At 41.7% G+C, this 24,214-nt stretch overlaps 1 protein-coding gene across 1 annotated transcript in view; it reads right to left on the minus strand.

The window, feature by feature from the left end:
* The window catches only part of LOC139536289 (alpha-1-syntrophin-like), a 65,439-nt gene that overhangs the window by 34,058 nt on the left and 7,167 nt on the right, over positions 1-24,214 (minus strand). The window contains exon 2 of the mRNA XM_071336697.1: positions 13,362-13,547. Within this exon, the coding sequence (XP_071192798.1) occupies positions 13,362-13,547 (186 nt within the window). The remainder of the gene's footprint in view (positions 1-13,361; positions 13,548-24,214) is intronic.

Genomic DNA, 24,214 nt, shown 5'->3' on the forward strand with positions numbered 1-24,214 from the left:
TCACACATTGCTGACTGGGAAAAGGCTGCGTGGGCACAAAACTGGCACCCAACTGCCAATTAATCAAAATGCGCTGCCTCACTGGCAACCTAAAGAGGGAGAAAAAGAAGTAGGACTGCTGCTTGTGCCAAGACAAGGAGGCTCAATTACTTTAGGAAAAAAATAAATATCAGGCCTGTAATCATCTGTAGCTCATGTCATAAGTCCTGGGGAGTTACTTCGGCCATGGGAAAGAACAGGAATTGTGGGATGAGAGGAATTACCACGGATCCAACAGTACTTCCCGGTTTCCTAGCCTTTCCCAATTCCAAGGCCTTGCACTCTTTTGTTTGGCCGATCTCCACATCAGCAGGGAAGGCTGGTATTGGGATATGCAGGGAAGGGGAAGTGAGATGTGGACATAGTTGCTCGCCATCACCTGTTGCTTCAGTGACGGAAGTCTGGCTGTGTCTCCAGCTGGAGAACTCTGGGAAGTCTGGCTGTGGCTCCAGCTGGAGAACTCTGGGAAGTCTGGCTGTGGCTCCAGCTGGAGAACTCTGGGAAGTCTGGCTGTGGCTCCAGCTGGAGAACTCTGGGAAGTCTGGCTGTGGCTCCAGCTGGAGAACTCTGGGAAGTCTGGCTGTGGCTCCAGCTGGAGAACTCTGGGAAGTCTGGCTGTGGCTCCAGCTGGAGAACTCTGGGAAGTCTGGCTGTGGCTCCAGCTGGAGAACTCTGGGAAGTCTGGCTGTGGCTCCAGCTGGAGAACTCTGGGAAGTCTGGCTGTGGCTCCAGCTGGAGAACTCTGGGAAGTCTGGCTGTGGCTCCAGCTGGAGAACTCTGGGAAGTCTGGCTGTGGCTCCAGCTGGAGAACTCTGGGAAGTCTGGCTGTGGCTCCAGCTGGAGAACTCTGGGAAGTCTGGCTGTGGCTCCAGCTGGAGAACTCTGGGAAGTCTGGCTGTGGCTCCAGCTGGAGAACTCTGGGAAGTCTGGCTGTGTCTCCAGCTGGAGAACTCTGGGAAGTCTGGCTGTGGCTCCAGCTGGAGAACTCTGGGAAGTCTGGCTGTGGCTCCAGCTGGAGAACTCTGGGAAGTCTGGCTGTGGCTCCAGCTGGAGAACTCTGGGAAGTCTGGCTGTGGCTGCAGAACTCTAGGAAGAACATGGAGAACCAGGGGGGATTCTATTGGCACATTATTCGTTGGACCAAACACACTCGGTCAGGACATATTAGCATCATTGTCATGTAGACTGAGAAATACATGCACAGACACACACAAATAAACACAGAGGGACTTTTCAAGTACCTGATTAGTTCGAGGAGCGCAGAGTTGTGGTTATAATAGCTCCAGAGCTACTTGTCATTGCTTTGTCAGTGTAATGCTGAAATGGTCTACATTTCACTGCCAGGCCTACAATGTCCTCGGAGCCCTATTAGCTAAGGGGTGTTAGTTCTTACTTGAAATGCTGACAAGAAACCCTGGAGCCAATACTTATCACAGGCAGAAATGAACGCCTTTAATATCCAATTCCGGCTCAGACATTCCTGAGTACTGACACATTTTCATGACAGTACATTCAGAAAGTATTCCCACCCCTTGACTTTGTCCACATTTTATTGTGTTACAGCCTGAATTTAGAATTTATTACATTTGGATTTGTTTGTTACTGGCCTACACACAATACCCCATAATGTCAAAGTGGAATAATGTTTTTAGATTTTTGTTTACAAATGAAGAGCTGATATGTTTTGAGTCAATAAGTATTCAACCCATTTGTTATGACAAGCCTAAATAAGTTTAGGAGTAAAAATGTGCTTAACAAGTCACATAGTAAGTTTTATGGACTCACTCTGTGTGCAATAATAGTGTTTAACATGATTTCTGAATGACTACCTCATCTCTGTACCCCGCACATACAATTATCTGTAAGGTCCCTCAGTTGAGCAGTGAATTTGAAATACATATTCAACCACAAAGACCAGGGAGGTTTTCCAATGCCTCGCAAAGAAGGGCACCTATTGGTAGATGGGGGAAAAATAAAACAAATCCGCTCAGGGATTTCACCATGAGTGTAACGGCTCTCGTCGTTGGAAGGAGAGGAGGACCAAAGCGCAGCGTGGTACGTTTCCATATTTATTGGAACACTTTTTTCAACACGAACAAAAACAATAAACAGACGAAAACCGACAAAGCTACAGTCCTGAACATGGGAACACAAAATACATGAACACACGAACAGGAACAATCACCCACAAACAAACAGTGAAAACAGGCTACCTTAATATGGTTCCCAATCAGAGACAATGACAAAAACCTGCCTCTGATTGAGAACCATATTAGCCCAAACAACAAACCCAACATAGAAACACAAAACATAGAATGCCCACCCAGCTCACGTCCTGACCAACTAAACAAAGACTAAACAAAGGAAATAAGGTCAGGAACGTGACAATGAGGCCAATGGTGACTTTAAAACAGTTGAATGGCTGTGATAGGAGAACACTGAGGATGGACCAAGAACACTGTAGTTACTCCAGAATACTGGCCTAGTTGACAGAGTGAAAAGAAGGAAGCCTGTACAGAATACAAATATTACAAAACATGTATCCTGTTTGCAACACGGCACTAAAGTAATACTGAAAAAAATGTGGCAAATAAATGAACTGTATGTCCAGAATACAAAGTGGTATGTTTGTGGAAAATCCAATACAACACATTACTGAGTACCACTCTCAATATTTTCAAGCATAGTGGTGGCTGCATCATGTTATGGGTATGCTTGTACTTGTTAAGGTCTGGGGAGTTTTTCAGGATTAAAAATAAACAGAATGGAGCTGAGCACAGGCAAAATCCTAGAGGAAAACCTGGTTTAGTCTGCTTTCCACAAGACACTGGGAGATGAATTCACTGTGCATTAGACCTGGTTTAGTCTGCTTTCCACCAGACACTGGGAGATGAATTCACCTTTCAGTAGGACAATAACCTAAAACACAAGACCAAATCTACACTGGAGTTGCTTACCAAGAAGAAAGTGAATGTTCCTGAGTGGCCGAGTTACAGTTTTGACTAACACTACCGGTCAAACGTTTTAGAACACCTACTCATTCAAGTGTTTTTCATTATTTTTACTATTTTCTACATTGTAGAATAATAGTGAAGAAATCAAAACTATGAAATAATACATATGGAATCATGTAGTAACCAAAAAAGTGTTCAACAAATCAAAATATGTTTTAGATTCTTCAAAGTAGCCACCCATTGCCTTGATCACAGCTTTGCACACTCTTGGCATTCTCTCAACCAGCTTCACCTGGAATACTTTTCCAACTGTCTTGAAGGAGTTCCCACATATGCTGAGCACTTGTTGGCTGCTTTTCCTTCACTCTACGGTCCGACTCATCCCAAACCATCTAAATTTAGTTGAGGTCGGGGGATTGTGGAGGCCAGGTCATCTGATGCAGCACTCCATCACTCTCCTTCTTGGTAAAATAGCCCATACACAACCTGGAGGTGTGTTGGGTCATTGTCCTGTTGAAAAACAAATGATAGTACCACTAACCCCAAACCAGATGGGACGGCGTATCGCTGCAGAATGCTGTGGTAGCCATGCTGGTTAAGTGTTACTTGAATTCTAAATAAATCACACAGACAGTGTCACCAGCAAAGCAACCCCACACCATAGCACCTCCTCCTCCATGCTTCACGGTGGAAAATACACATGCGGAGATCATCCGTTCACCAACACCGTGTCTCAAAAGACAAGGAGGTTGGAACCAAAAATCTCCAATTTGGACTCCAGACCAAAGGACAAATTTTCACCGGTGTAATGTCCATTGCTCGTGTTTCTTGGCCCAAGCAAGTCTCTTCTTGTTATTGGTGTCCTTTAGTAGAGGTTTCTTTGCAGTAATTCGACCATGATGGCCTGATTCACACAGTCTCCTCTGAACAGTTGATGTTGAGATGTATCTGTTACTTGAACTCCGTGAAGCATTTATTTGGGCCGCAATTTCTGAGGCTGGTAACTCTAATGAACTTATCCTCTGCAGCAGAGGAAACTATGGGTCTTCCTTTCCTGTGGCGGTCCACATGAGAGCCAGTTTCATCACAGTGCTTGATGGTTTTTGCCACTGCACTTGAAGAAACTTTCAAAGTTCTTGACATTTTCCGTATTGACTGACCTTCATGCCTTAAAGTAATGATGGGCTGTCATTTCTCTTTGCTTATTGAGCTGTTCTTGATATAATTGAAAATCTATGGCAAGACTTTTTAAAAGAATGATCGTCAAAAGTTGCACAATCCAGGTGTGGAAAGCTCCAGCTGTAATCGCTGCCAAAGGTGCTTCTACAAAGTATTGACTATGGGGTGTGAATACTTATGTAAATAAGATATTTCTGTATTATATTTATTATATATTTGCAAACATTTCTAAAAACATGTTTTCAATTATGGGCTATTGTGTGTAGATGGGTGAGATAAATCTATTGAATCCATTTTGAATTCAGACTGTAAGACAACAAAATGTGGAATAAGTCAAGGGTATGAATACTTTCCGAAGGCACTTTGTGTATATGTTCAATTGTATAGACTTTTTATGGCACTGAAACAGTTAAAGTCAGGAACTGATCCCCTGTAGAAAAATCCTATACGTAAAGAAGTTGCTTAGCTCACAAAGAAGAGAAATGTTTGATCTTGGAATGATGCATTTCAATTGGATGTTCATCAATAGTCGTAATACATCTACTGTAACATTAACAAGCAACAAGAGATTGACATGCTTTTTCATGCACCACAAACAGAAAATGCTTTAAAACATGGAGGAACCTGTAAAAGGCTAGTCCAATCAGTAATGCTTATTTTCGTTGTCCGTTTCAAAACGATTGGCTACAGTGTTCGCTACTGAACATTGCCCTGACTGTCTCAGTAGTGTGTATTCAATAACGATCCATCATAAGACCACGAAAAGTTGTCTCGGGCAATAAGAGTCTGGAAATCAGGCTACAATGTAACTACTCTAAACCCTGCTGCATCAGTGCACTATAGGGCCCTTAGCTCTGTGTGCAGGCAGGTTGGGCCGCTCTGTCAGTCGTGACCAGCGTTCCTCGTTAAATGTCTTGGCAATGGGCACCAGCACATTTCAGCCACGGATTTACTGCCGTTGGCCAGAGACTGGTCCAGTAAAATTCAACCAAAGGTTAGCCTGACATTAAGAAAATACCCGTGCTTATAGTTGAGGAACGGTGCTGCGATTGCAGCACGTTCTCACACTTTCTCTCGCTACAATGTAACCTTCCCCATCTGTTGGTCTCTACTGAATACATGTAAGACTGTGTCCCACATGGCATTCTATTGCCTACATAAGGCACTACTTTTGACCAGAATAGGGTACAATTAAGGAGGCAGCCCTATTCTCTCATTAGCACATACAGTAGAATGTCCTTTTCAGACAGTAGACCATGTAGATACCACATACAGTAGAGTGTCCTTTTCAGACGGTAGACCATGTAGATACCACATATAGTAGAGTGTCCTTTTCAGAAGGTAGACCATGTAGATACCACATATAGTATGTGGAGCAAAGGATTCCTGGTCTGGTGGGGTTTAGGAAGAGGTACTTCCTGCTCATCACCTTTCCCTAGAGACCTCCCATTCTGCCCCACGCCACAGCACATGGTGCCCCCCCCCCCCCCCCCCCCTCCACCAAGACACATCAAACACTGCACATACCGTACGCACACAGTGTGCATGTAAGCTGTATGTACGCTGCAAGCAGAATGTATGCATTCACACACAAAAACATGCTTCCACACACACACTCGCACAGGCGCACACACACGCACACACAGTTTCTCTCTCCTGTCCATGTCACGGTGTCACCTCTCCTCTTCCCAGCCGCCCTCTGTGACACCCTGTTAGGCTTGGTTGCCCTGGGGAGCATGCTGCCACCCCCCCCCCGGTTCCCTCTCACTGTGTGGGAATGCTGCATGGTTGGCCAGGGGCAGTGATGAGTGCAGTCTCAGGGCAGAATCCAAATCAAGTCCAGGCTGAGATATGTATCAGCGGCAGTGTTGCCGTAACCAGGTCGAAGTTGGTCCAGTGCTTTTTGTTAGAGCACCTCTCCTCCAAGCCAGAGGTTGAAGGAATGAACAGGACAAACTGCTATTATACAGTATTAAAGTAAAGTATACTATATAATAGTATGAATTATTCTCTATATTGTATTATGTTATATATACATCCAATATACAGTACCAGTTAAAAGTTTTCCCACACCTATTCATTCAATGGTTTTTCTTTATTTTTACTGTTTTCTACATTGTAGAATAATAGTGAAGACATCAAAACTATGAAATAACACATATGGAATCATTTAGTAACCAAAAAAGAGATTATTCAAAGTAGTAACACTTTGCCTTGATGACAGCTTTGCACACTCTTGGTATTCTCTCAACCACCTTCATGAGGTAGTCACCTGGAATGCATTTCAATTAACAAGTGTGCCTTGTTAAAAGTTAATTTGTGTAATTTCTTTCCTTCTTAATGTGTTTGTGCCAATCAGTTGTGTTATGACAAGGTAGGGGTGATATACAGAAGATGGCCCTATTTACTAAAAGACCAAGTCCATATTATGTCAAGAACAGCTCAAATAAGCAAAGAGAAACAACACGCCATCATTACTTTATGACATGAAGGTCAGTCAATCTGGGAAAATTTCAAGAACTTTTAAAGTTTCCTCAAGTGCAGTCGCAAAGAAACCACTACTAAAGAACACCAATGAGAAGAAGAGCCAAGAAACACGAGCAATGGACATTAGACTGATGGAAATTTGTCAATTTGGTCTGATGAGTCCAAATTTGAGATTTTTGGTTCCAACCGCCATGTCTTTGTGAGACGCAGAGTAGGTGAACGGATGATCTCCGCTTGTGTGGTTCCCACCGTGAAGCATGGAAGAAGAGGTGTGATGGTGTGGGGGTGCTTTGCTGGTGACACGGACAGTGATTTATTTACAATTCAAGGCACACTTAACCAGCATGGCTCCCACAGCATTCTGCAGCGATACGCCATCCCATCTGGTTTGTGGGACCATCATTTGTTTTTCAACAGGACAATGACCCTAAACACACCTCCAGGCTGTGTAAGGGCTATTTTACCAAGAAGGAGAGTGATGGAGTGTTACATCAGATGACCTGGCCTCCACAATCCCCCGACCTCAACTCAATTAAAATGGTTTGGGATGAGTTGAACTGCAGAGTGAAGGAAAAGCAGCCAACAAGTGCTCAGCATATGTGGGAACTCCTTCAAGACAGTTGGAAAAGCTGGTTGAGAGAATGCCAAGTGTGTGCAAAGCTGTCATCAAGGCAAAGGGTGGCTACTTTGAAGAATCTAAAATATATTTGGAGTTCTTTAACACTTTTTGGGTTACTACATGATTCCATATGTGTCATTTATTTCATTTGATGTTTTCACCATTATTCTACAATGTAGAATATAGTAACCCTTGAATGAGTAGGTGTGTCCAAAACTTTCGACTAGTACAGACACATTATGTAAAGTATGACCATATCAGGTGCAGCCCTCCTCCTCTATCTTGTTCACTCTCTCTCTGTCAAACACACACACACAGTAAACTCAGATTAGAAATGAAAGCCTGCTGCAGTTTTACGATTTAAGCGGTGATGTTTTGCTGTTATATGTATCTGACCTTCTCAGGTGTTTGTGTCACCCAGTTGGAGATTGATTATTCCATTGGAGGGATGCCAGGAATACTGAAGAGCCTTTCCCTCTACACTCCTTAAATATGTTCATGTCCATTATGCCCTGCACTATCATTCAATATTATTATGAACATAAATTGCAATAATCTAAAGTAACATACTACAGGCTCGAAATATGGATATCTTTTGTAACTTAAAGGGATAGTTCACCCAAATTACAAAATGACTTATTGGTTTCCTTACCCTGAAAGCAGTCAATGGACAAGGTATGACATGCTTTGGTTTAGTTCCCTGGCACTGTTTCCTAATGCTAAGATTTTTGCATTTGTGACAAAAATCCCATTCAAGTCATTTTGGGCGAATTAGGCCTGGCGTTACAATACATCCCAAAGGTGTTCGATGGGGTTGAGGTCAGGGCTTTGTGCAGGCCAGTCAAGTTCTTCCACACAAATCTCAACAAACGATTTCTGTACGGACCTTGCACGGGGGCATTGTCATGCTAAAACAGGAATTGTCTAGAATGTCTATGTATGAGTTAAGATTTCCCTTCACTAGAACTAAGGGGCCAAGCCCGAACCATGAAATACAGCCCCAAACCATTATTCCTCCTCCACCAAACTTTACAGTTGGCACTATGCATTCGGACAGGTAGCATTCTCCTGGCATCCACCAAACCCAGATTCATCCTTCAGACTGCCAGGTGGTGAAGCGTAATTCATCACTCCAGAGAACGCGTTTCCACTGCTCCAGAGTCCAATGGCGGCAAGCTTTACACCACTCCAGCTGAAGTTTGGTATTGCGCATGGTGATCTTAGGCTTGTGTTCGGCTGCTCAGCCATGGAAACCCATTTCATGAAGCTCCCGATGAACAGTTATTGTGCTGATGTTGCTTCCAGAGGCAGTTTGGAACTCAGTAGTGAGTGTTGCAACCGAGGACAGACACATTTTTACACGCTACACACTTCAGCACTCGCCGGTCCCGTTCTGTGAGCTTGCGTGGCCTAACACTTCACGGCTGAGCCTTTGTTGCTCCTAGCCGCTCACATACTTTTGGCCATGGCCATGTAGTGTGTCTTGAATTGGCTACCTAGTTATTTGTCTAATCTCCATCATATGTTATAGGCCTACCTGCTGCTGCAATGTCCGAATGTCTCTCTCTCTAAGCCGTCAGCCTGCTTCAGTTCAGCTGGCGAACTCGGCAAACCAAATGAGTGCTCTTGCACACTCCCTTAAAAGACTACGACTAATTTGAAGGGGTGTCCACATAGTTATCAAATGTACATTGTATATACAAAACTGACAGGGGGCGCTGTTTTGAAACCACGCACCTCCATCTTGGCACTCCCCCACCATTGTAAAAAATACTTTGGAAGCTATGGAAGCTAATTACTTAAAAATCATACAATGTGATTTTGTGGATTTAAAAAAATTACAGACCTCTACATGCTTTGTAAGTAGGAAAACCTGCAAAATCGGCAGTGGACACCCAAAATCGGCAGTAATATATACACACACACACACACAGCATTCGGAAAGTATTCAGAACCCTTGAATTTTTCCACATTTTGTTACGTTACAGCCTTATTCTAAAATATAATTTAAAAAAATAGAACTCATTAATCTACACACAATACCCCATAATAAAAAACAGAAATACCTTATTTACTTAAGTATTCAGACACTTTGCATTGAGACTCGAAAATTGAGCTCAGGTGCATCTTATTTCCATTGATCATCCTTGAGATGTTTCTACAACTTGATTGATTTACCTGTGGTAAATTCAATTGATTGGACATGATTTGGAAAGGCACGCACCTGTCTATACAAGGTCACACAATTGACAGTGCAAAAACCAAGCCATGAAGTTGAAGGAATTGTCCGTAGAGCTCTGAGACAGGATTGTATTCTTAAATGGAAGAAGTTTGGAACCACCAAGACTCTTCCAAGAACTGCTCTCCCGGCCAAACTGAGCAATCGGGGGAGAAGGTCCTTGGTCAGGGAGGTGACCAAGAGCCCAACGGTTACTCTGACAGAGCTCCAGAGTTCCTCTTTGGAGATGGGAGAACCTTCCAGAAGGACAACCATCTCTGCATCACTCCACCAACCAGGCCTTTACGGTAGTGGCCAGACGGAAGCCACTCAGTAAAAGGCACCTAAAGACTCTCAGACCATCTTTGGCCTGAATGCCAAGCGCCATGACTGGAGGACTGTGAAGCATGGTGGTGGCAACATGATGTTGTGGGGATGTTTTTCAGCGGCATGTACTGGGAGACTAGTCAGGACCGAGGGAAAGATGAAGAGCAAAACATTATTTTTTTCAATTTTAGAATAAGGCATAACATAACAAAATGTGGAAAAAGTCAAGGGGTCTGAATAATTTCCCGAATGCACTGTGTGTGTGTGTATACAGTTGCAGTCGGAAGCTTACATACACTTAGGTTGGAGTCATTTTTACTATAATTAATTGTCAGGAATTGTGAAAAACTGAGTTTAAATGTATTTGGCTAAGGTGTATGTAAACTTCCGACATATATATTAGAAAGTACTAATGTTACTGTCCCCACTACAATCAAAAAATACTTCAATACATGTAATTTTGTCCTTCAAACATTTCAATAAAATACTGTAGAATTCCATTCGTTTCTATGGAAGACTGCTTTTCTGAGGAGTGCCAATATGGCTGACTGGTGGCTTCAAAGCATCTCAATACATAACATCAACAATCCAGGGTTTATATACATCATTGGCTGCACTCTCGTCTTTCTCGTTGAATGATAGCAAACACTTCATTGAAGAATCCCGTCCATATTTCCCACCCCTACTGTCAAGTTGACCTCTTTCTTGTGCAATTCCCCACTTGAAAAGGACAGTCCCTCCACATGAAGATTTTAACTGGATTTCACTCAATAAACAGCCATGGAATCAGTTGTTTGTCTTTTATTTACCATTCTTTGGTTGGCAGTAAACAGGTGAAAAACCTCAAAAAAGAGATGACAAATACAAGTTATTATTTGAGTTGACAGCCTAATTAAATACACAAAATTATCCACATTCACCTCAGATAAACACATTTCTGCCATTATAAAATACAAGGTTTCCACTTTTAAGCAAATGTTTCCCAAAATAGAAACCCACCATTTTTTAATCAACTGAGCAGAATCAGTATATTTTTATCTAAATTTGCATTTTAGCCAAATACATTCAAAATATTTTTAGTAGTAAAAAAAATTATTTATTTTCTAATCAGTAGTTAAGCAGACAAATCTTACATTTTTTAGCCAAAGATTTTTTAGACTATACATTTGTTACTGAATTAAGAACTTGGTTTACTAAGATTTCTACAAAGTTTAAATTACTTTTAACCATTTCAAACAAGTTCTTTGTCAACAATGAATTTGGCTCTTCTTACTTTTCCTTTATACCCCACAAACAACATTTGAAGTTATAAATACCACTGCAAAAGTCCTATCAAAGTTAAGAGTTAAGAGTCTGTGTTTTCCAGAGTATCATTAGCAGTCTGGCCAAGCATGGCCAATATGGCGCTTACCGGCTGTCTTTCACAGTTTTGTGGAGGGCTTGGACTTGCACAGTCACCTTGATCACAAAGATGAAGTTTCCTTGGTCTTGTGGTGTTATAAATGCTCCTTTCACTGCGGTCTAAAGACAACAGCAGAGCCAGGTGCTGGCACGCCCAGATTGCCTGGAAGATTTGTTCCACCTGGTTCACCACTGATTGAAGGAGGAGGAGTGTCACCACTGAGGAGCTCCCAGGCAGTTTGTCAGCACACCTACTGTTGACCAATCACCGACGAAGGGGCGTAGACTTCGGCTACCGAACTTCGACTTGCCTCAAGAAAAATGTTGTGTGCAATGGAAGTCAACACATATCAAGATTCAAAATGCAATCAATTTTCAATAGAAAATAAAGAAAAATACTCACACATCTTCAACTAAGTTGCTAAGACAGGAGCACAGAGACAGTGTGAGTGAACTTTTCCAAGTTCAGGAAGTCATAAGGTTATCACAGGTGTCACTATGGACAAAGTAGTCAATACAATGCCATGTTGCCTTGAGATCAGACAACCAAACTACCTCAGGCTTAGCGCTGTTGTTTATAAACTGTTGGAGAATGCAGAGCAACCCCTAGACACAACAGAAGCCTCTCAATAGCCTCCCCCTCAGCAACTCCTAGACACAACAGAAGCCTCTCAATAGCCTCCCCCTCAGCAACTCCTAGACACAACAGAAGCCTCTCAATAGCCTCCCCCTCAGCAACTCCTAGACACAACAGAAGCCTCTCAATAGCCTCCCCCTCAGCAACTCCTAGACACAACAGAAGCCTCTCAATAGCCTCCCCCTCAGCAACTCCTAGACACAACAGAAGCCTCTCAATAGCCTCCCCCTCAGCAAAGTCCCAAAGCCTCTCGACTTGTTTCCTGCCAAATCCGCTCCTCAGGGTGAGTAACCCATGAAATGATTTCTGACATTATGGATCACAGGTCTGTTGGATGAGCTGCCTGATCCTTTTCTGCTCCGGTGTTGACAGGGCAGAGGGATTTAGAGGGATTTCCCCTTGCCTTGCTGGCTGTGGAGCGCTGTGGAGTTGTGTGCCAGCAAGCCAACCCGCCTCACATTAATAAACTTGTGTATCTGTCTACTGTATGCATGTCTCAGAGGGCCATCTGGACAGTACTGGAGAAGTTGGTGGTCAACAGCCTAACTTAACGCTACAGAACTTCACTGTGGATATTGTGCTTCCTTCTAGAGCACAGCATAAGTCCCTTTTGTAGAGAGTAGAATAACAGACCTGTCCAATGATGTGCACATTCATTACGCAAATAAAATATTGGGAGTCACAGAACACCTGTGATGCAATCGATGGACAACATGCAAGCCTTCTATTGATCTCAGTTAAAGACCTCGTCTCTAATTCAACACTGTCCGTTTCCCTTCGCCTGCTGCTGGAGCTGCCTGGCCTGGCTGACAGAGAGCAGTGAACCTACATGACCACCTCCAGGACTTTCTCCACATTGATCCCCTGCAGTGCCGATCGGCTGCCCAGAAGTTCTCATTTTAGCTAGTTTCAATGGTGCGTTTGATGGGATTTGCAGCAGCCATTATTTTTGGTTCAATAGGATCGACTCTGATAGGATCGACTTAGATGTAGGATTTTAATTTGAGCCATTTTGCTGCAGCAGGAAACTAATCCTGCAGCAACAGAAAATGTGAATTATTATGTGTATTATAATTAATGGACATTTTTCTAGGGGTTGATAAATATGACATTTACAAACTTCAGAAGCCTTTTTCAACCTCAAATACACTACAAAATGCAACACTACAAGTTATCCTGCAACAAACAGGGTGATCAAATGAAGATCCTACATCTGTAACCCTCCCGGCTCTATCTCAGTGTGCTAAGAGGCTTTTCCTCGAGGTGAGACATTTCTATTTCTTGGCAGTTGTTCGCTACTTCTATCCAAAGTTACTTACTGTTCACTTACTCACAGTTCATCTTGCTTCTAATCCACTGAAGGAGAAGCAATCTACCTCATGGCATGCAATGCTGGGTTTGAACCTCTACACCAGCGACCTTTCGATCGATAATCGACTTGGTCATGCTAGGACATTTCTTGGAACCCCGGCCTGGCAGAAATGTCCTGGTGGTGCTTACCCTCTAGGATGACCTCCTTGCCCGTCTTCTTCAGAGCCTGCACGGCGTCATCGTGTGTGGCCTCCCGGAGGTCAGAGCCGTTGACCGAAAGGATTGCGTCGCCCACGTACAGGGCCTCCGTCTGGTCAGCAGCCAACCCTTTGAAGATCTTCGAGATGAGAATAGGCATTTTATTCTCTTTTCCACCTGCAAAGTAAAGCATATGGCATCGGTTCAGTTCATCTTAAAGGAACACGGTACGCTTCTCGTACAAAGTATAAACCAGATGGTTACCGGTCTAAGTGTGTATCCCCTCTCTTAATGGAGAAGGGATGTGAATATGAAATATGGTGGTCTACAGGAATACCGTACATAGGCTTTTTCCTAGGGCTTAAAGGTGACACGCAAAGGTTTTTTCCTGTTTTTCCAAAACGTTCATTATACAACAGCTAAATACATCATCAAATGATCTGCAATAATATTTTGTTAAGGTTAGATTTCGTATCCTTGATATAACACTAAAGGAGGCAACCAGTCAACATGCTCCTTTGGAATGCTGGTAAATTATGTCATTTGAGGGCATTGTGAAAATTCCATAATTAGATTTTAGTGCACAATTTCACATCTGTTAAAATAAATTATTGGCAACCTAGAAATTCTTATGAACAAAATCTAATTGATGTATATTTTGATTAATATTTTACTTTTTAAAGTTCATCTGAGTCTTAGGAACGCTTAAGTGGTAATCCATGACTTCCTGTTTCACTGGGGTATAAATATGAGGTGACACACTAAACTCCCTAAGTCATCCATCAACATGAAAAAGGCCTGAGAACACACAAGTGAAATGACACAAAATGTTGTTGACCTTCACAAATCAGGCAATGGCTATATAGAAATAGCAACACGCCTGAAAATGCCCATCTCCACTATTAGGGCAATAATTAAGACATTTAAAACAACTGGAGCTGTGATGAAGCGAGTGTATTTTGCCTCCACGCACAATGAGAAGGATGGTTCCAGTGGCAAAAAAATCTCCAAGGATCACAGTTGGAGAATTGCATAAGTTGATTACATCTTGGGGTCACCAAGTCTCCAAAACTACTAACCCTATAATCTAGCTTTTGCAATGGCCATCCCAGTCCCCTGACCTAAACCCCATTGAAAATGTTTTGGGTAAGCTTAAGAGGAGAGTCCACAAGTGAGTATATATATATTTGAGGAAGCAGGTACAAAAGTATCTATATCCACAGTAAAACGAGTCCTATATCGACATAACCTGAAAGGCCGCTCAGCAAGGAAGAAGCCACTGCTCAAAAACTGCCATAAAAAAGACAGACTATGGTTTGCAACTGCACATGGGGACAAAGATTGTACTTTTTGGAGAAATGTCCTCTGGTCTGATGAAACAAAAATAGAACTGTTTGGCCATAATGACCATCATTATGTTTGGAGGAAAAAGGGGGCGCTTGCATGCCGAAGAACACCATCCCAACTGTGAAGCACGGGGGTGGCAGCATCATGTTGTGGGGATGCTTTGCTGCAGGAGAGACTGGTGCACTTCACAAAATAGATGGCATCATGAGGAGGAATACTATGTGGATATATTGAAGCAACATCTCAAGACATCAGTCAGGAAGTTAAAGCTTGGTCGCAAATGGGTCTTCCAAATAGACAATGACCCCAAGCATATTTCCAAAGCTGTGGCAAGTCAAGGTTTTGTAGTGGCCATCACAAAGACCTGACCTCAATCCTATAGAAAATGTGTGGGCCGACCTTAAAAAGCGTGTGCGAGCAAGGAGGCCTACAAACCGGACTCAGTTACACCAGCTCTGTCAGGAGGAATGGGCCAAAATTCACCCAACTTATTGTGGGAAGCTTCTGGAAGGCTACCCGAAACGTTTGACCCAAGTTAAACAATTTAAAGGCAATGCTACCAAATACTGATTGAGTGTATGTAAACTTCTAACCCACTGGGAATGTGATGAAAGAAATAAAAGCTGAAATAAATAATTCTCTCTACTATTATTCTGACATTTCACATTCTTAAAATGAAGTGGTGATCCTAACTGACCTAAAACAGGGAATTTTTACTAAGATGAAATGTCAGGAATTGTGAAAAACTGAGTTTAAATGTATTTGGCTAAGGTGTATGCAAACTTCCGACTTCAACTGTAGGTCTGTAGCAGTTTGGGTCTAGAGTGTCTCCCCCTTTGAAGAGGGGGATGACCGTGGCAGCTTTCCAATCTTTGGGGATCTCAGATGATACGAAAGAGAGGTTGAACAGGCTAGTAATAGGGGTTGCAACAATTTCGGCGGTACCAAGGACTCTGAAGGATCTAGAGTTTCTGTATGGAGGATGGTCTCAAATCTCTTTCTATGTGTTCTCCCACCTCATCAAACATTATGGAGACGACTCAGAGCTGTTATCTTGGAAAAGGGAGGGTGTGTTCTCCCACCTCATCAAACATTATAGGAAATGACTCAGAGCTGTTATCTTGGAAAAGGGAGGGTGTATTCTCCCACCTCATCAAACATTATAGGAGACGACTCAGAGCTGTTATCTTGGCAAAGGGAGGGTGTATTCTCCCACCTCATCAAACATTATAGGAGACGACTCAGAGCTATTATCTTGGCAAAGGGAGGGTGTATTCTCCCACCTCATCAAACATTATGGAGACGACTCAGAGCTGTTATCTTGGCAAAGGGAGGGTGTATTCTCCCACCTCATCAAACATTATGGAGACGACTCAGAGCTGTTATCTTGGCAAAGGGAGGGTGTATTCTCCCACCTCATCAAACATTATAGGAGACGACTCAGAGCTATTATCTTGGAAAAGGGAGGGTGTATTCTCCCACCTCATCAAACATTATGGAGACGACTCAGAGCTATTATCTTGGCAAAGGGAGGGTGTATTCTCCCACCTCATCAAACATTATGGAGACGACTCAGAGCTGTTATCTTGGCAAAGGGAGGGTGTATTCTCCCACCTCATCAAACATTATAGGAGACGACTCAGAGCTGTTATCTTGGAAAAGGGAGGGTGTATTCTCCCACCTCATCAAACATTATTTGAGACGACTCAGAGCTGTTATCTTGGAAAAGGGAGGGTGTATTCTCCCACCTCGTCAAACATTATAGGAGACGACTCAGAGCTGTTATCTTGGAAAAGGGAGGGTGTATTCTCCCACCTCATCAAACATTATAGGAGACGACTCAGAGCTGTTATCTTGGAAAAGGGAGGGTGTATTCTCCCACCTCATCAAACATTATAGGAGACGACTCAGAGCTGTTATCTTGGAAAAGGGAGGGTGTATTCTCCCACCTCGTCAAACATTATAGGAGACGACTCAGAGCTGTTATCTTGGAAAAGGGGGGGGGCACAAAGTACAAAATGCAGGAGTGCCAATAATTGTGACATGCATGTTTTTGAACGAAATAATTATTTATTAATGACAATTGTATTTTATTTGAACAATTTTAACTTAAAATGTTAAAGTCATGTGATATTTGGAGTGTCAGATCAAGCTGAGAAACAACAATGACATTTTTCACAGCCTTTTTTGTTAATATTTACCTAGTGTGCCAATAATTCAGGTGGGCACTTCAGAAACTATTCACACCCCTCGACTTATTCCATATTTTATTGTGTTACAGCCTGAATTTAAAATTGATTAAATAGAGATTTTTTGGGTCACTGGCCTATACCCAATACCCCATAATGTCAAAGGGGAATTATGTTTTTCTAAATACTTACAAATTAATTAAAAATGAAAAGCTGAAATGTCTTGAGTCAATAAGTATTCAACCTCTTTGTTATGACAAGCCTAAATAAGTTCAGGAGGACAAATGTGCTTAATAGTCACATAAAAAGTTGCATGGACTCACTCTGTGTGCAATAATAGTGTTTAACATGATTTTTGAATGACTACCTTATCTCTGTACCCTACACATACAGTTGTAAGGTTCCTCAGTCAAGCAGTGAATTTCAAACACAGATTCAACCACAAAGACCAGGGAGGTTTTCCATGCCTCGCAAAGAAGGGCACCTATTGGTAGATGGGTAAAAATAAAATTAACAGACATTGAATATCCCTTTGAGCATTGTGAAGTTATTAATTACACTTTGGATGGTGTGCCAATACACAAAGTCACTACAAAGATACAGGCGTTCTTCCTAACTCAGTTGCCAGAGAGGAACAAACATATTGAGTTGGCATTTATTCAATTTTGAGTTTGCATCCCAATATTACACTTTATATACATCACAGAGGACTGAAATATAACAAAACTGTTTGACATAGAAATACCACAATTTCGTCAGGTTTTCTAAATAATCTTTATTAATTATTAAATTCTGAAAAATATGAATAACATTCCACCCACAAGGCCAAAGAGGGCGCTTTTGCTCATTGACTGCTTGAAAATCTATGGCAAGATCTGAAAATGATTGTCTAGCAATGATCAACAACCAATTTAACAGAGATTGAAGAGTTTTGAAAAGAATAATGGGCAAATGTTGAACAATCCAGGTGTGGAAAGCTCTTAGAGACATATCCAGAAAAACTCACAGCTGTAATCGCTGCTGAAGGTGCTTCTACAAAGTATTGACTCAGGGGTGGGAATACTTATGTAAATTAGATATAATACATTTGCAAACATTTCTAAAACATGTTTTCACTTTGTCATTATGGGGTATTGTGTGTAGATGGGTGGGCAAAAAAATATATTTAATCCATTTTGAATTCAGGCTGTAACATAACAAAATGTGGATTAAGTCAAGGGGTTTGAAAACTTTCTGAAGGCAAAGCAGTGCTCAAGCAGTTTTTTCGAAAAGCTGAGCAAGGGATAAGTTTCCAATTAAGACTGCAGTTGTAGAACATACGAGGACACCAGTCATCCACTTTGCCCTGCTGCAGTCTCTTCTTTCTAACAGGATAATGAAGCTCAGTTCATAGACTGATGAATCTGCTACTTCCACGGGGGCCCTTTCTTGGTAAATATTGTCAATAATGTCAAGTGCCAGATAGGTCTCGGCCTTAAAGCGGCTGAGAAATGTACAGAAAGAGGATTAAATCAAATTAATTCAGAATATATCTTTCACAGGTTGGCTCATACGAGCGATTCCACAAATTTACATCGTGCATGGTCTTTCTGAGACTAAAGCCTGGTGCCTTCAATAAAAAATGGTGTGGTTGATACACCTCGCCCATGCATCTCAATCCCAGTGGCATCGGCGCAGACGGCGACTCCCTCCGCTGTCAACATGATCTATGTCTTTTATGTCTGTCTAGGTCTAGCGGTGCACGCTAGAGTGACATTTGATGTTTGTTTGTTCGGTGATTGAGGTGCAGAAATAATGCCCACCAAGTTGAGATTCTGCCCTCTGATGAATTGTGAGAGAGGCATTTGAGGCGAGAGACGGCGGAAAAAAATATCCTCAGTGTTTCAACTGATAAAAACAGAAATTGCAGAAAAATGTATCCAGACTGTAATATCACCAGGTGATCAAATCGAAATCACCAAGGAACAAACTCCAAATAGACTTTTAGATTAGATCATGAACCAATCATAAGCAATATGCTTTTGGGGCAATATTTCATTGACTACATTCTTGGCAATCAAGTTGAATGTGAAATTCTAAACAAAGAAATCACACGGAATATTGCGCAATATTTAAATAGTAAGCATTCATACCCCAAGGAGTTTATTGAATGTGATTTTCAGATGTTATTTTTCTGATTTTAACATTATAATTTCCACGCTATTTGACCATGCGTCATATTAGTTATTAAGGGAAATGAATCACACTTAAAAGGACGTCTTACATGTTCTTTGAATTACAACTCACATTTATACTATTTCAAATACCTGGAGCAGGACCTGATGTGTTTGATGTTTGTAATTCAGCCTTTGTTAGGAATTCGGCTCCTGAGGCCTACGTTAACTCAGATCTTTTGTAATGCTGAGGCCTACGTTAACTCAGATCTTTTGTAATGCTGAGGCCTACGTTAACTCAGATCTTTTGTTAACTCAGATCTTTTGTAATGCTGAGGCCTACATTAAAATAGATATTTCCTAAAGCTTGCATGTGAGAGTCTAGAGGACAATAAGAGTCTCTGAATATTTTATGCACAGACTTGAGCCACCTCTTAACCGTATAAGTCTCAAAGGTCCAGGGGCCCACACCGTGAATCATTAAAATAGTATCTTAAGCTTTTTCATTGAGCATTTGTACCAGAGAAACTATAGCCAATTATCACGTAAGCTTCTTTCACTGTATTACACAAAACACTCCGGACCTCTTACCCCGCCCCCAAGACAGTGTAAATACAAGCCATTGGATGCCAATAATCACCCCAGGACCTGGTCAGTACACTTTCACCCATGTAATGCTTAACTGGCTGGGACGGCTGCCAAAACCCCTGGACGGACACGCTAACATACTATATCATCTGTATAGTACTGTATAAACCACGAGAAGAGTGCTCTTCAGAATGTCCCTTCAGTCAGCTGCAGTCTTGTCCCTGTATCTGGGCAAACTAAAACCTTTCAGGAGGACATCCCTCCTTTGTTCCCACAGTGTGAATAGACGGTTTGACTAACAATTCAATGAGGAATGCAAAACACTTTATTGATTCTGACTAGAATCTCTAAGGAGATGTATAATTGACATGTTTCACTTTGTCTCCCCTGAGGGATACAACCAATGCTTTTTTAAATGTTTTATATATTTAACCAGGAAAGTCAGTTATGAACAAATTCTTAGTTACAATGACGTCCTAGGAACAGTGGGTTAACTGCCTTGTTCGGGGGCAGAACGACAGATTTTTACCTTGTCAGCTCGGGGATTCAATCTAGCAACCTTTCGGTTACTGGCCCAATGCTCTAACCACTAGGCTACCTGCCACCCCTTATTAAAGCTTATTGACTATTTAACATATGAATTGTTGCATGAGCTGAACATCTGAGTTGTGCACAAATTTTTACACACTGGTCTACTTCTACCCACAGCATATGGTGTCAAGTCAAACTTTAGGGCTCAAGCCTAGCCGGCCTTAAATGTAGCTTTGTGAGAGCCGCCGAGAGCGCTCTTTGTATCACGCCTGCCCCGGCTCTCCCTCTCTGGTGCCCTCTGCCTACCTTTACGCACACCACCAAGACTCTTCCTAGAGCTGGCCACCCGGCCAAACTGAGCAATTGGGGGAGAAGGGCCTTGGTCAGGTAGGTGACCAAGAACCCAATGGTCACTGTGACAGAGCTCCAAAGTTCCTCTGTGGAGATGGGAGAACCTTCACAAGGACAACCATCTCTGCAGCACTCCAGCAATCAGGCCTTTATGGTAGAGTGGCCAGACGGGAAGCCACTCCTCAGCAAAAGGCTCATGGCAGCTCGCTTGGTGTTTGCCAAAAGATTCTCTGGTCTGATGGAACCAAGACTGAACTCTTTGGCCTGAATGCCAAGCGTCACGCCTGGAGGAAACCTGCGGTGAAGCATGGTGGTGGCAGCATCATGCTGTGGGAATGTTTTTCAGTGGCAGGGACTGGGAGACTAGTTAGAATCCAGGGAAAGATTAACGGAGCAAAGTATAGAGAGCCTTGATGAAAACCTGCTAAAGTGCTCAGAACCTCAGACTGGGGGTGAAGGTTCACCTTTCAACAGGACAATGACCCTAAGCACACAGCCAAGACAACGCAGAAGAGGCGGATTAATGTGCAGAGGTACGAAGTATTTGAGGTAGATACAGTTGAAGTCGGAAGTTTACATACACTTAGGTTGAAATCATTAAAACTCGTTTTTCAACCACTCCACAAATTTCTTGTTAAAACTTCTTATGGCTGCAATCCCGTTAACGGGATCGATATGAGCCAGTGAAAGTGCAGGGCGCCAAATTCAAACAATAGAAATCTCATAATTAAAATTCCTCAAGCATAAAAGTATTTCACACCATTTTAAAGATACACTTCTTGTTAATCCCACCACAGTGTCCGATTTGAAAAAGGCTTTACAGCGAAAGCACCACAAACGATTATGTTAGGTCACCGCAAAATCACAGAAAAACACAGCAAAAGACAGGAGTCACAAAAAGCAGAAATAGAGATAAAATGAATCACTAACCTTTGATGATCTTCATCAGATGACACTCATAGGACTTCATGTTACACAATACATATATGTTTATACGTATACATATATGTAAAGTTCATATTTATATCCAAAAAACTCAGTTTACATTGGCGCCATGTTCAGAAATGCCTCTAAAATATCCGGAGAAATTGCAGAGCCACATCAAATAACAGAAATACTCATCATAAACTTTAATGAAAGATAAAATAGAACTAAAGATACACTTGTTCTTAATGCAACCGCTGTGTCAGACTTCAAAAAAGCTTTACGGCAAAAGCACAATATTCAATAATCTGAGAACAGCGTTCAGCCACAAAAGGAAGCCATACAGTTACCCTCCAAATTGTGGAGTCAACAAAAGTCATGAATAGCATTATAAATCTTCACTTACCTTTGCTGATCTTCATCAGAATGCACTTCCAGGACTCCCACTTCCACTTTGTTCGGTAATGTCCATCATTTATGTCCAAATAGCTATTTTTGTTAGCGTGTTTGGTAAACAAATCCAAACTCAGGAAGCGCGTTCACTAAAAGCAGACGAAATGTAAAAAAGTTCCGTAACAGTCAGTAGAAACATGTCAAACGATGTATTGAATCAATCTTTAGGATGTTTTTAACATAAATCTTCAATAACGTTCCAACCGGAGAATTCCATTGTCTTCAGAAGTGCGATGGAACAGAGCTCCCTCTCATGTGAATGCGCATGGTCAGCTCATGGTAGACCTTACTCATTCCCGTCTCCTTCGGCCCCACTTCACAGTAGAAGCATCAGACAAGGTTCTACAGACTGTTGACATCTAGTGGAAGCCGTAGGAAGTGCAAACTGAAAATCTTTGGAGGGATTTGAAAGTCCGTGTTGCCCAGCAACAGCCCCAAAACATCACTGCTCTAGAGGAGATCTGCATGGAGGAATGGGCCAAAATACCAGCAACAGTGTGTGAAAACCTTGTGAAGACTTACAGAAAACGTTTGACCTCTGTCATTGCCAACAAAGGGTATATAACAAAGTATTGAGATAAACTTTTGTTATTGACCAAATACTTATTTTCCACCATAATTTGAAAATAAATTCATTAAAAATCCTACAATGTGCTTTTCTGGATTTTTGTACCTATGATGAAAATTACAGGCCTCTCTCATCTTTTTAAGTGGGAGAACTTGCACAATTGGTGGCTGACTAAATACTTTTTTGCCCCACTGTATATCCACAGTAAAATGAGTCCTATATTGACATAACCTGAAAGGCCGCTCAGCAAGGAAGAAGCCACTGCTCCAAAACTGCCATAAAAAAGCCAGACTACGGTTTGCAACTGCACATGGGGACAAAGATTGTACTTTTTGGAGAAATGTCCTCTCATCCAAATTATTGTGAGAAGCTTGTGGAAGGCTACCCGAAACATTTAACCCAAGTTAAACAATTTAAAAGCAATGCTACCAAATACTAATGGAGTGTATGTAAACTTCTGAAACACTGGGAATGTGATTATTCTGACATTTCACATTCTTAAAATAAAGTGGTGATCCTAACTGACCTAAGACAGGGACATTCTACTAGGATTAAATGTCAGGAATTGTGAAAAAATTAATTTAAATGTATTTGGCTAAGGTGTATGTAAACTTCAACTGTATGTACAGTGCCTTCAGAAAGTATTCACACCCTTTGACTTTTTCCACATTTTGTTGTGTTACTAAGTGGGATTAAAATGTATTTAATTGTTTGTTTTTTTGTCAATGATCTACACAAAATACTCTGTCAAAGTGGAAGAAAAATTAGAACATGTTTTTTTTATTAATGGAAAATAAACCACTAATATACAGTATCTTGATTAGAGAAGTATTCAACCCCCTGAGTCAATACATGTTAGAATCACCTTCGGCAGTGATTACAGCTGTGAGTCTTTCTGGATAAGTCTCTAAGAGCTTTCCACACCTGGATTGTACAATATTTTCCCATTATTCTTTAAAAATATTCTTCAAGCTCTGTCAAGATGGTTGTTGATCATTGTTAGAAAGCCATTTTCAAGTCTTTTGGGCAGTGTCAATTTAGTGTCTATATATAGTCTAGTTGAGTGTGTGTAGGGTCAGTGCAAGACAGAGTCAGTGCGGATCATTCCGGTACCATTAATTGACTACTTAGCAGTCTGGCTATTTAGCTGTCTTATGGCTTAGGGGTAGAAGCTGTCTCTGAGCCTGTTGGTCTAAGAGCCAATGCTCTGGTACCGTTTGTGAGACGGTAGCAGAGCGAACAGTCTATGGATTGGATGGCTGGAGTCTTTGGTAATTTTTTGTCTCTTCCTCTGACACCACCTGATAGAGGTCCTGGATGGCAGTAGTAGTTTAAAGAATAATAAAAAATAAAAATAAAAATAAACTGTGGTGCAAATGAACGTTATAAACTTATCGTTCTATTTATAGTTATCGCATCAATTCAGGTAATTTATCGTAATATGGATTTTTGAGCATATCGCCCAGCTCCCTGCCATAGACCTTTAGTCTCTCCATGATAAACATTATTCACAACAGCCATGATAAACACAGCCATTGATGTTTGATGACGGTGCCTTTTTTTATATGATAGAAGTTCTCAGACTGGATTCTATTTGTATTTATTATGGATCCCCATTATCTGAGGCCAAGGCAAGGCAGCAGCTACTCTTCCTGGGGTCCAGCAACATTAAGGCAGTTTATACAATTTTAAAAACATTACAATACATTCGCATATTTCACAACACACTGTGTGCCCTCA

The sequence above is a fragment of the Salvelinus alpinus genome, chromosome 12 (genome assembly GCF_045679555.1).
Source record: "Salvelinus alpinus chromosome 12, SLU_Salpinus.1, whole genome shotgun sequence".
Taxonomy (NCBI): Eukaryota; Metazoa; Chordata; class Actinopteri; order Salmoniformes; family Salmonidae; genus Salvelinus; species Salvelinus alpinus.